This window comes from Archocentrus centrarchus, chromosome 19 (assembly GCF_007364275.1).
Source record: "Archocentrus centrarchus isolate MPI-CPG fArcCen1 chromosome 19, fArcCen1, whole genome shotgun sequence".
Lineage (NCBI taxonomy): Eukaryota > Metazoa > Chordata > Actinopteri > Cichliformes > Cichlidae > Archocentrus > Archocentrus centrarchus.
The window spans coordinates 23,893,541-23,907,330 of record NC_044364.1 but is presented as its reverse complement, the minus strand read 5'-3'; the positions used below and the strand labels follow the sequence as shown (position 1 = coordinate 23,907,330).

Here is a 13,790-nt window from a genome sequence, read left to right as displayed (position 1 = left end):
AAAGTCGAACTTTAAACATTCAACTTTAATGAGTGAACATTTTTCTACTTAAGTCTCTTACTGTCTGTGATGTGCGTCTGTAACCTGCAGACCCTATCCCTACCTGTGGTAGTGATTGTCCACGGCAGCCAGGACAACAACGCAACAGCTACAGTCCTGTGGGACAATGCCTTTGCTGAGCCAGTAAGTTGGTTGCCCCTGGGTGGTCCAATTCTAAAACGGTCTTTTTATACTTATCATGTGGTGATTACAGCACTCTCCATAATGTTTGGGACACAAACACATTTTTTGTAGCTTCTGTACACCACCACAGGAAATCAGACAATCAATATGTGATTGAAGTGCAGCACTTTGCTCGTGATCAAAGCATACCACATCATCTGTCAAACATGGTGGAGGCAGCATACGGTATGGTACACATGGCTGCCAGTGGAACCGAGCCACTAGTGTTTATTGATAAAGTGACTGCTAATAGAGGCAGCAGGATTAATTGTAAAGTGTACGGGGCTATACTCTCTCCTCAGATCAGACAGAGCTTCACAGTGTAAATAGATAATGACCCAAAGCAGACTGCAAAAGCAACCTGAGTTTCTCAAGGTAAAGAAATGGGATATTCTTCAGTGGCCAAGTCAGTCACCTGATCTCAACCCAACAGAGCAGCTTTTCCATTATTAAATACAAAACTGAAGGCAAAGAGACCCAGAAACAAGCAGTAACTGAAGGTGGTTGCAGTAAAGGTCTAGAGGAGTAAGTCAAGGGAGGAAACATTTGGTGATCATCGGTTTCACACTTCAGACAGACATTGGCTGCAAAGTTTTTGTTTATTTAAATATTAAAAAGAGTATGTTTATTTACATTTTTTTGGTTTTACCATTCATTTTGAAACTCTGAAAATGGGACTGTGTATAAAAATGTTTGTAATTCTTAAACAGTTTATGTACATTTTTTTGTAAAACCCCTTGTCTGCACTTTAATCACATATTGATTGTCTGATTTAAAGTCATCTGTGGTGGTGTACTGAGACAAAAATTGTCTTTGTCCCAAATGTTTTGGAGGTCACTGTATATCAGATGTTTAGTTGAAACCCTTACAAATTGTCGCATCTATGTACAATACAGACCAGTGATTGTATATAAACTGTCTATGTACAGAACTAAATGAATCCATCTTGTTATTACTTTCTGCAATAGAGCCCCACTGTTGTCCAAATTTTTGGACAATTTCCCCAGTGAGCCTCGCAAAGTTTTTCTACAACCTGGAACACATACACATATATTTTTAAATAAAATAGGAACTAAAGCTGTCAAATAATTGTAGTGGCATTGAAAGTGCAACATTTCTCTCTGAAATATAGAAATAAAGTAAGAAATGCTGTATTTCCCACATTTGGGAAATTATTTTTTTAGAGCAGAATAGTGGAACTGCAGAGTAGCAGCAAATGTAAATACAGTACAGAATTAAGTACAGAATTGTACTTAAGTAAATATACCTAGTCAGTTTTATCACTGCTTAAGTGCTTTAATTTCACTGTGATTCAGTGTTGTTATTCAACAACACTGAATCACAGCAAATAAAGTACAAGTTGGAATCTTAAGTACTGCTGTGCTTTTCCTTTTTTTCACCACCCTGTTCCTCTTCTCATCAGGGCAGAGTGCCATTCATTGTGCCAGAAAAGGTGCTGTGGCCCCAACTGTGTGAGGCCCTTGATATGAAATACAAGGCAGAGATGCACAGCGGACGTGGTCTGTCAGAGGACAACCTGGTCTTTCTGGCACAGAAGGCTTTTTCGAACAGCAGCAATAACGCTGAGGACTACCGCAACATGACCATATCCTGGGCCCAGTTCAACCGGGTGAGGCCAGCATGTTTCCTCTGCTCATCTGACTGTTAAATCAGACGTTTGTTGTGAAGCTGTGCTTTCAATAGAGCATACTTATGCCAAAGTGCTTTCGTGCTTAAATGAAGTTTTCACCGTTTGATTTAGTGATTTACATTAGGCTACAGTCACACTAGAGAAAACAGTGGTTGGAGTCCACAGCATTACCAAAATGTTTGTGATCGTGTGCAGTCAACTTGTGATATTGCCTTTAAATAATCACTTTTGAAGATGGGGACTGGGTCTGTGACAGTTGAAGTCAGCTGCCATCTTCAAAGCAACTTTGGTGCATCATAAGCCAATAAGACGAGTCAGTCTGCTATCCGTTTGGGTGATCACATGCAATCTGTTTATGAAAATATGGCCATTAACTGTGATAAATCCAAATATGTTGCTGTCTACATCAGAGGTATACTGGCACCAGGAACAGAATGAACACTTGGGAGCACCCCGATATTTCCCAGTGGTCTGAGGGTCATTTAGGCCTGCCATGAACAGTCACATTGATGAGGAAACAATTTACAGACCGTGCAGAATCCACACATCATGCATGCCTCTCTCAGCCACAGACTGTGACAGATTTATAATTTACAGATGTAGCTAGTTTGTTTCAGTAATGATTAGCATTCTGCCAAGAGCAGAGCAGATATGTAGCTTGAAAACAAGGGTGCAAGTAAAGGAAGGTAAGTGCAGGTTTCACGTGTGTTTCTCTCTGAAAACAGTGTGGCAGATTAGATAAATTAGAGGAGGCTGAAGAAGGTTCAGTATGTTTATTATATATGGAATAACTCCTATGTTAGAAATTGCTGGGGATTCTGTGTGGTCCTGAGACTCAGATGGAGCCCAGGATTTATCCAGTGGAGAGCTGTTCCACCATATAAACCTAAAATCTCTGTAACAGCTGACGTGTACATTTACCATCAGATTCTGAGCCAACTGTGTGTTGAAGATACCGTTACTGTGCCATGAGTGAAAATACATGCATTACTCTGTGTTTTCTGAGGTAGTTGTTATGAATGTCCATATTACATATTGTGACATTCAGACATGAGTCTGACTAACAGTATGCATTAATAGCTGCATACTGACAGACATATGGTATCATGTATGAATATGTTATGTAATAATGCCTCTTGAGGGAAGTAAAAAGAAACATGAAAATCATTGTGTGTGTGTGTGTGTGCACTGCTGAGAAAAACTTTCAGTGTGCAAAGATGTAAATGAGTTAAAGCACTGATTAAAAGCACTCCGCTGACTGTAAAAAGGAAAGCACGTTTCCTTGTATGCGTCTTGCAGGATTGTTCTCTTCCATCCTCTCCACCGATGCACCACATTAAGTTAATTTCTACTTATTTCAATGGCATCCCAGTATTATTGTGGAGCTGGAATATGCAGGGCTCAGCTCAGAACAAGGGCCTTGCACACCTCAGTTTTCCCATGTTAGTCTGAGGGTTCTCTGAAGCTTTTCCCCAAAGTTTTCAGATTCCAGATAATCCCATTTTTTTTCATGCAGTCTGGGAAATTGGACTCAGTCATAAACCCCCTTCCTGTCCTCTACGCCCCCACTCCCACAGCAGTTATTTGCAAATGTTTGCCATTTTGGCTGATTGAGATTGTAGTAGGGTTGTGCCAGTTGACAATGATGTCAAGGATTGACGATCAAAGGTATTGATTCACCAATCAAGGCGATTTTTAATGCCGTTTCCCTCATTAAATTAATATTGTTATGAGGTTCATAACAATCTTACAGATATATTATCTACCTCAGTATAGTTTCATGTCACACCTCCCCACATAACCCACTGGCAACATAAACTTGTCATGGCTGGGCTGAGCACTCAAAGTGCTTTATACAACATGTTTGCATTTACCCATTCATACAAGCACTTCCTTCTACAGCTAAGTGCTTATTATCTAACACATTACACCATCGGAGAGCAACTTGGGGTTCAGCATCTTGCCCAAGAATAGCACTTCATGACTACTGGGGTGAGGACCACCAGTTGATAGTCATTCAGGCCTGTTGCTTGTGAAAGAGAGGTGCTCAGCGTGTCAGTCAGCATCTCTGACAACTGATGTGCACAATCTCTTAGAACTTAGCCTGAAATATTGTCGGGGTATGCAGCTTTATGGGGTCAGTCCTCTGTAGGATCCGCCTCACATCTGCTGAGGTCAGGCTGAGGGGTAGTTCACTTGGTGTTGGGGTGAGTCTGGTACATGTGTTTGAGTATCTTTTGGTGTTATAGTCTGTGATGCACTTAATGCCTTTCCACATACTCTGAGGTGCTACTGGAGAAGAGTCCTTAATTTTTTGGGCATATGTAGCCTTTGCTTTTTTAATACCTTTGTGGGTGTTAGGCAGGGACCAGCATGACTGAGATGTAATCAGAGAGGCCAAGGTGGGGGCAGAGTACAGCTCTTTGTGCACCAGTGTGTTGTATTCTGGTAAAATTTAGGCAAGGACCTCTGTCAGATATACGTGGTTGAAGAGTCCAGCTACCACAAAAAGTGGCCCCAGATGCTTATTTTTGAGTGAGCTGATGTTGTCGTACCGCTCTTTCAGTGCTGCATTAGCCTTAGCACCCAATGGAAATGCAATGCAAACAGTTATGATGAACACAGCTGTAAACTCGCAAGGCAGATAGTGGCTGGCATTTAACAGTCAGATGTTCTATTGCATCAGATCAGAGTACAGCTTGTGCACCAATCTTAGTTTATGTACACACAGAGTCCTCCCCCTCAAGTTTTCCCCAACAGATGGTTTTGGTCTGCGTAGAAGAGTAGCAGGCCATCAATCTGGAATGCTGTGTCTGGCACGTTTAGCCAGGTTTATGTAACACAAAGCACAGCACAGTTCTTTATCTGGAAAACCCCCAACATTGGGCAAATTAAGTCCACCTTATTGTCCAGGGAGTGGACGTTGGCCAAAAAAGTGACAGGATTAGTAGTTTGTTTAGCTTGGCTAGCAAGCCAGCTTGCTTGCTCCTCTTTTGCTTCCTTGCACACCACTTCCTATTGCCTCTTAGCTACCCCACTGTGCTGTGCCCATCCAATGTTCTCAAAAGTTGCAGTTTCCCTAACATAGCTTTGAGCTCAGATGGAGCCCTAATGGTCGAGCTGTCCCTGATCTCGAGGAGTTTGATTGAACTGTTAAAAACACGTAGTGTTAAAATCCCCCAACCAGGGATTTTTTTTGTTGGTGACAAGTCTGCTGTATGTAGGAATGGCAAGTAAAGAGTGTATATATTTTTATACATTCTCTTATTTTCTGTATTTTTAATACATTTTATTTTCTGTATATTTTATACATACTGTTTTATTTTCTATATATTTTTAGATTATATTAGATTATTATATTTTTATTTAGAAAGTTTGACTTTCTAATGCATGGCACTGAACAGGAGTGGCCCTCCAATCTCATTGTACAGCCTGTATAATGACAGTAAAGGCATTCTATTCTATTCTATTCAGAAGAGGTAAAATATTTAAAATTAGAACTATATGTCTAAATTTAGAAAGTAAAAAATGTGATGACCTAGTACCATTTTAGCTGTTTAGCTGTCCACTTAAGTTAATTGTTAAAGCTGAATCAGTCAGCGTTTTGTCAGCTTGTACACTGGAATTCAGACTTTTTTTTTTTTTTTGCATTTTGGTCTCACATTATGGAAGGCAGATAGTGTCCTCTGTTGCCCAGCGGTGATGGTATTGGTCATGGGTGATGCCATAGCCCTATGCAAGATTGTAGTCAGCCCAAGTCAGACCTCAGTTGTTTGACGATAGGTTGCCTCCCACCAGGCAACCTGTGTAACTGTCTTGCAAGCAGACGTGTCGGTTGCTGTAACTACTTACAACTGGTTGGCAGCAGCAAAAAAAGTACTATAATTACTCAGTTACCAGTTTTTTTTTTTTTTTTTCCCCTAGTCACAAGCTGGTTGCTGTCCCTGACTCTAGTGTGACTGAGGCTTTATGGTTATTGGTAAAGGGACTGGTATTTATACAGCCCTTTTGTTGTTTTATCAGCCACTCACATCACTTTTCTATTACTAAAGATCAACATTCACACCCATCCATAATTTGTTCTGTTCTTGAAAAGTTTTCATAAGACTGTAAATGGCATTCATTTATGCACTGCTGTCTTAAGGTCCTACCACAGCATTTCAGTCCGGTTAAGGTCTGGAGTTTGACTGGGCCATTGCAACACCTTAATTCTGTCCTGTTTCAGCCATTCTGTTGTAGATTTGCTGCTGTGCTTGGGATCATTGTCTTGTTGCATTACCCAATATTAGCCAACCTTTATCTGCCTGACAGATGGCCTCACATTTCTCTAGAATGCTTCAGTATACAGAGGACTTCATGGTTGACTGAATGACTGAAAGGTTCCCAGATACTGTGGCTGCAAAATAAAACCAAATTATCAGAGATGACTTAGTCTTCACAGTCCTATGAAAACTTTTTTTCACAACTGTAGATACACGGTAAATCGGGAGGCAGTATTATGTCATTGAAAACATAAACCCCATAAGCTGTGTGAGTACCCTGATGTGTGCATGTAAACACACTGAAGGACTGTGTTTTGCACAGGAAAGCTTACCTGGACGCAACTTCACCTTCTGGCAGTGGTTTGATGGCGTTGTAGAGCTCATGAAGAAACATCTTAAGCCGCATTGGAATGATGGGTAATCACTTCTCTCTCTCTTTTTTTTGTCCAAAAAGTTTATTTATTTGTCTAGTATGATGAATTGAGATTAGAAATGATCACACTCAACTGTTAGTACTGTCTCACTGTCACTTTTAAATGGGTTTTGCTTGCGGCAGAGAGAGTGCGGTGTGGGCAGTAGTGTGCTCTGTTGCACTTCTGACAGTTGATCTGAGTGTTTTAGTGTGTAAATATGTGTGTTCATAGGGCCATTCTGGGCTTTGTAAACAAGCAGCAGGCACAAGACATGCTGCTGTCCAAACCGAATGGCACCTTCCTGCTACGATTCAGCGACTCAGAGATTGGGGGGATCACCATTGCCTGGGTGGCAGAAAACCCCAACAAATCAGGTACCAAGTTGCTCTGCTTTTAAGGTTCTATTATACTCTATTACATGTGTAAAACACTTGCTTGAAATGCAACTACAGTTGCACAAAGCTGAGTTAAACAGCACACATAAAGGTAAGTTTTTGCTCTGCTGAAGAGTTTACCTGTTGGATTTTCTTCTGTCAGTGATGGCTCATGATGACTCATGTCCTTCAGTGACATCTTCACACAAGCACAAATCACATGGCATATAATCCCCATTAATTAATTTCAGACACAATCTCTGTATGTGTCCTTTTGTATCACTGCAATCCTTATTTATTTTATTGTAGGTGAGAGACTGGTCTGGAATCTGTTGCCTTACACAACCAAGGACTTCTCTATTCGCTCCCTGGCAGACCGCATCAGCGACTTGAACCATCTTTTGTTTCTTTATCCTGACCGGCCTAAAGATGAGGTCTTCTCCAAGTACTACACCCCCCCACTTTGTATGTATCATCAGTGCTTATTTCTAAACATCAACACTTCACTGTTATGATCTTCATATCTTTCAGTAAGATCCCTTTTTGGGAAACAAAGATTACTTGTCTCAACAAAAAGTTATTTACTGCTTTCTGTAATAAAGCCTAAAGTAGTGTAATAAGCTTACTGTAGATCACTATGTAATGGGTAAGTTCTCAGGTTTAAAATTTTATATTTTAATATATATTTTTTTCTTTTTCTTTTTTTTTTTTTTTAACAGCAAAAGCAGTTGATGGATATGTAAAACCACAGATCAAGCAAGTTGTGCCAGAGTAAGTGTTTCTCTCTCTCTCTCTTGGGATGACTTTGTATGACATAGATGTAAAATGTTACGACCCAGAAACAAGTTGCCCTTCAATGGATGGGCCACATTGTATGTGACATTCTCATAAACTTAGCATTATTTCACTAAAAATACATAAGAGCGGGGGCCGGTTTGTGGAAGCTGCCATGTTGCCCCGCCATCTTGAATGCAGTAGACGTTCTGCCTAATCACGTTATACGTATGTGGCTGGAGACTGGCCACATACGAAGAACGTCTTATATGTTACTTTTAATTTAAAGATCACAAATAGCTCTTTGAAACTATATATGAGCGTTTAACTTTTGTACATGTTTATTTTCATCATCTCTTTTTCATGTTGTTCTGCTCTTCCACCACTGCTCTCTCTTTCCTCATTTCCACCTCATCCTCTTCCTCCTCACCTCAAGCCTCATCTCCTGAACTGAAATCAGGACTCTAGCACGTGAAAACATGCAGAAACAATACTTATTTATTCCTGATATTGTTGCAATTACTTATTGTCAGCTGATCAGACATGCAACCCTCCCGTCTCCTCCGTTGACAATAAACTGGCTGGTTGTAAGCTAGCATTATATCAACTAATGTTAGGCTCAAGAGTCATAAAATCACACCTTCCTTCTGTTAAACAGTTTGATTACATTCTCACATCATATGAGAGTTTATTCGCCAAGTGTCTGAGTCCAGCAATGATCCACTTCAAAGAAAGTTTCACTAACACCTGCTAATATCAGCAAAAAACAGCAGGAAATCCTCAACAATTCTCCTCAGTATGGCTGTCATCAGTCGGAAATAAGTTTCACAGACTCATCAACTTGTATTGGACTCCTTTAATAAAGTTTTACAGCCTCCTCCAGAATAAATAGATGTGGACACATATCAACAGCTGAGGTAAACAGTGAACTGACAGCCTGTACTCAGTACAGATGAACCGCCTACAGCAGCCACCGCAGATAGGATTATGCACTTGAATAGGGAGGGGTAAAAAAAACAAACAAAAAAAATTCAGTTGACTGCAGTCTGCACTCCTATAGTGGTGAGATGTTACACACTGTACCTTTAAGCCATAGGATACAGTCCCTCACAAATCCCAGTCCTAATGAGGACATAGTTTATAATTCTTTTTAATCTTTAAGTTTGAACACAGAGTTGAAACAAACAAAGCAAACCAGTCCAAAGAGACATCAGAGTCATTGCCGCTGTGATTCTACTGTAGAAGTGGAGGCTATAATACAAGCCTGAATCTTCATCACTGCCATACACTCAGCTTTAGCATCTCTCTGGCAACTTGGCTAGTTTTGTGTTAGCATGCTCTCTGTGCAGTTGCCTGCAAGGAGCCGATGTTGTGTGAGTAGTATGATGGAGCTGCTTCTGTTCAGAATGCAGTTTGCACTTTACCATCACGCTTCTTTCTTGTAATAAAAATAAAATTAATGTCTATCTCCACTTTTCAAAAGTTATAGACCACTCAACCACTTTGCTTCTCCCTGCATACAGACTGAAATCAGCTGATTGTAGTACAAGTGTGCCAGTATACAAATGCATATTGTTTATTTTTTCCATGCCGTTGTGCAGATAATTGAAGAGCCTTTGTAACACAAAGTAGGTATTATCATACAGTTTATATACATCAAACAGTGGTGCCCTGAGAGGAGAATCAAAAGCTTTCTGATTATCTGAATCAAGAAATGGTTGTTTTTCATTGCGTATTATTGTATTATTGCTCTGTTAGTTATGCTGTAGTGGAGCTAAAGTAATGTGTGGGACATATCACTGGTAGATTCACCACCCCAAACCCTGAACCCAGTGGAGGAGCTCCTACATTCATGGACCAGACTGCTTCTCCCTCTGTGAGCCACCCCAACAACTTTGGCGTCTACCCTTCCATGTAAGCACCTCTCTTACTAATGCATTAGTCATAATAATAATAATGCATTAGTCTTATATAGTGCTTTTCTAGACACCCAAAGACGCTTTACAATTTCATGCACTATTCATTCATAAGTGAAGCTTATCTAGCTTACATGTGAACGAACACTGACAGTCTTATTCACCCATTCCCACACACAATCATACAACTCAATCATACCTGGTGGTGGTAAGCTACTAATGTAGCCACAGCTGCCCTGGGGCAGTCCCACCACCACCAAACACACAACCACATTCACACTTAGGCAATGTGGGTTAAGTGTCTTGCCCAGGGACACAATGACAGCGTGCGCTCAGACGGGGACTCGAACCAGCAACCCTCCAGTTGCAAGGTGAGCACCTGCCCACTGCGCCCTGTAAACATGTAAAAAGGCAAAAGTTACTCAGAATACTTTTGATTTTGACAGACAGACTTTTGCTTCCTCTTAAGTGAAGCTTACCGAGCTTACACGTGCACGAACACCGACAGTCTTATTCACCCAGTCCCACACACATTCATACAGCTCTTTATCTATGCCTGAGCACTTTTTCTAATATTCACGCACACACTCACACTCTAGTGAATGCATCAGGGTTCAGTTTCTTGCCCAAGGATGCTTAAACATGCAAACTGGAGGAGCAGGAGTTTGAACCACCAACCTTCTGAATGATAGACAACCCGCTCGAACTCCTGAACTGTCGCACCAACAACAGTGTGCAAAGTTGTGAACAATGTGAACAGTTGCTACTAATTTTGGGCGGCTTTGTTGTCATTGCTTTATTCAGGAATGTAAAGCATCCATGCAGATGCTTTAAAACTGTAGAATGTGTAAAAATAGTTTTTTATTGAACGTCTGTCTCCACTGGTGTCCCGTCAGGGGTGATGGCATGTTGGATCCAGATGGGGATTTTGATCTCGAGGACACCATGGACGTGGCTCGTCATGTGGAGGAGCTGCTCCGCAGGCCCCTGGCCAACCAGTGGAGCAGCCAGCAGTCCTGAACCACAAACCTGAACCTGCTGCACACCCCCAGGTCTTCTCTATCTAGAGACACCCACACCTGCAAATCCAACTGGACTTCAACCAGGGCAAGTCAGACACTCTGGCAGATCTGCATCACAATTTGCAGTTCATGTTCAGTTTTAGCTGTCCACAAGAAGAATGCATCTGGTGTAGAATGCTTGTCTACATGCCCGAGACCTTCTTGTAACCCTGTTATTAAAGTCTATGTTACTGCCATTTGACAAAAGCTTTAGTTCATCTCCTGCTTTCTGTAGTTTCTCACTGCTGCTGTGTGGAGGCAATTTGTTTCAATGGGATTTTTATAAAAACCGGGACATTCGGGTCGTTTTTAACAGAAGATTTGCGTTTGTATGTGCCTGATGAGCTTTAATCTGGCACCAGGAGACTTTTATGTGAACAACACACAGCTTTTCTTAAGCCCCTTTCAGACATGTACTCACTTTTCTGCCGCAGTTATGATGACAATATTACTAGGCTGGACCAAGTAATGTGAAGTAATGTTGCACTTTTTACAACACACAGGTCTGGATGCACATTAACAGCTGGGCACACCCTTGGTTATGACTCTGCATGTCTCCTTATAATGTGCTCATCTAAAGGAATGCCCTAAACACTTATATTTCTGTTTTGCAGTACGATTAAGACATTAGTCTGTGATGCATTTTCACACTTCCCAATCAGGACGACAGATCTGTCTTGGAGCCAGTGTGGGAGGGGCGGAGCATGTTCCTCTCAGCTGTGGCGCACGCAGCCGACACTGGTGAGAATCCAAAAGTGTGGTTACGCTTCACTGCGTGTCTGAAAAGGGCTTAAATATTCAAAGAACGTTCTCTTCTTCTACACAGGTAACACTGGTTAATGTAACCAACAGTTGACAAATGTATTTTTTTCTGTATTCTGTATTTTTATTATTGTCAAGAAAAAACAGAAGAATCAAAATCAAGACTTAAAGAAAGATTGTGTAACTTTTTTTTCTTTTCAAGGAAGAAAGCTAAAGTTTGCTGTCTTAAACAAGTGTATGCACCGATCGTGAAGTCTGAGTGTAGATTGGTTATCTGTGGAATTCAGTGATTTGTTCTATCTTTTCCCTCAGAGGTTACATAGTCTTGCTTTAAGTACAGACAAAGGAACGAACATCTGTAAAAGCCATATTTTTTTTAAAAATTCATAAATTCTTCTGCTTCTGTTTCTCTTTGATGTTGTTGAACCAAACTGCCTTACAGCACAGTGGACTTAGGTGCTATAACTGCTTATTGATTTGAATAATTTTTTTTGTTTGTTTTTTGTCAGATGGAGTTTTATATTAATTACATAAACACACACATTTTATTTTTTATGATATTTTGTCATTGTTTTAACTGTACAAAGTGGCCTGAGACCCCTGAGAAATATAACACCGGTGTTGGTCATTTGAATAATTAGAAAAATGGGCAGTTTGTTTACCCAAAGCACTTAGGTAGTACATATTCATTTGTTAAAGTGGTACGTTCACTTTCATTACATTAATAAAGGGTGATAAAACTTACTTCCTAACAACACTGCATCCAGTAATGCGTAACTCTAGCATCTCCACACCTCCAAACTGGTGGGTGGATTACTACTTGTGCGCAAAGCTGAAATTCAAAATGGTTAAAGACAAAGTAGATGCATTAAGAAAATCCAGAGCATTCATTATATGTATTATCATTAAAAAGAAGTGAAAGCGTTCAGTCTAAAAAATATGTCTGTCATGACAGGTGTGCTTTAGAAGCAGTGTAAATAGTCAGCACCGGGTCTTTTATTTGGAAAACTGGATGAGCTGATGTGTCTGTATCTTACTTCCTGCCCTCCTCATCTGTTCAGCTTGACACTGCCTCCATCTAAAGTGCACCTGGCAACTATCTTAACAACGCAAAGCAGCAAGCCACTTCCTAGACGACTCCAAAATGTGCTGCGTCACATCAAATAGATTCACAAGCATTTGGCTGAGTTGGCACAATCAGCATCACAACAGCTCCTGCTAAAAATTAGGAGTCCTAAAGCCTAAAAATTAGGAGTCCTAAAGCCTAAAAATTAAAAGTCCTAAAGTCTGTTCCATGAATGGGGTGCATAAGAGAGAAATGTAGCTTTCCAGATTCTGCATTTATGAATTATATATCCAAGAGAACACATCCTTGACATCAAGTACAGTCTAATCGTGCTGATAAATTTCATGCCAGTTTATTAAGGATGGCTTTGTAAATAAGTGGGGGAAAAAAGCATTGCTCCCTGGTAAATGATGGGCACTATACTGTCACATGTAGGATGAGCGTTAAAGCATGAAGACAACATTGACACACAGCATCATATGGACTAAACAAAATGTTGCCTAGACAATCTACAACCTACTATCCAGGATACTTATGATCTTATAATGAGTCTTGTCTTAAGTCTGACCAGTCAAACTGTCATTAGGACTCGGGTTCAGTGTTTTACATCACAGTTTTTGAAAAACTACTTCCAGGGTGAAGATTTTTGGAAAGTCCGTTTCTGTGTTTACATGTGGACAAAGAAAACAGCGATTTTTGTCTTACAACATCAACAACGTGCAGCTTTATCTCCTTTTTTGACATCAGACTGTACACCCTGTTATTGTTTGTAGGCTTTTGATTGGCCAATATTTCTATATAGTAGGTTATATCACAACCTTTTACTTCATCTTGGCAGAAGAATCCTGGTTTTCAATAGAACCAATGAAGACAGTTTTCTTGTTATGGCTAGGGCCCACGATCACAAATATTTAGAGAATCCAATCAGAAAGCACCTGATGTAAGTGTAGGAGTGATTTCAGACCTTTTGCAGAGGAACTGAAAGCAAGGAGCAGACAAAAACTTATACCTCAGTGTGGCTGGTTTATTTTTATTTTATTTTATATATATATATATATATATATATATATATATATATATATATATATATATATATATAAAATTTCTATAGAAAAAATGCTACATTAATGCCAACCAGCAGAATAGATAATGAAATTCACCTCATACAATTAAACTGTTTAGAAATATTATATATATATATATTTTTTATACACAGCTCCTTTTAACCCAGCAGTGGTGTTTGGCAGACAATAATTATGCTTGCTTAAGCTGCCAGATGAGACAGGTTA

The 13,790-nt window shown here is 40.1% G+C and overlaps 1 protein-coding gene across 2 annotated transcripts in view; it reads left to right on the top strand.

Annotated features, from left to right (window-relative positions):
• The window catches only part of LOC115797858 (signal transducer and activator of transcription 5B-like), a 29,150-nt gene extending 15,631 nt beyond the window's left edge, over nucleotides 1-13,519 (top strand). For both annotated transcript variants that reach the window (XM_030754387.1, XM_030754388.1), the window contains 8 exons: nucleotides 91-183; nucleotides 1,646-1,852; nucleotides 6,458-6,552; nucleotides 6,780-6,922; nucleotides 7,232-7,387; nucleotides 7,642-7,693; nucleotides 9,503-9,610; nucleotides 10,509-13,519. In XM_030754387.1, the coding sequence (XP_030610247.1) occupies nucleotides 91-183; nucleotides 1,646-1,852; nucleotides 6,458-6,552; nucleotides 6,780-6,922; nucleotides 7,232-7,387; nucleotides 7,642-7,693; nucleotides 9,503-9,610; nucleotides 10,509-10,632 (978 nt within the window). In that variant the 3' untranslated portion in view covers nucleotides 10,633-13,519. The remainder of the gene's footprint in view (nucleotides 1-90; nucleotides 184-1,645; nucleotides 1,853-6,457; nucleotides 6,553-6,779; nucleotides 6,923-7,231; nucleotides 7,388-7,641; nucleotides 7,694-9,502; nucleotides 9,611-10,508) is intronic.
• The last annotated feature ends 271 nt before the right edge of the window (nucleotides 13,520-13,790 follow it).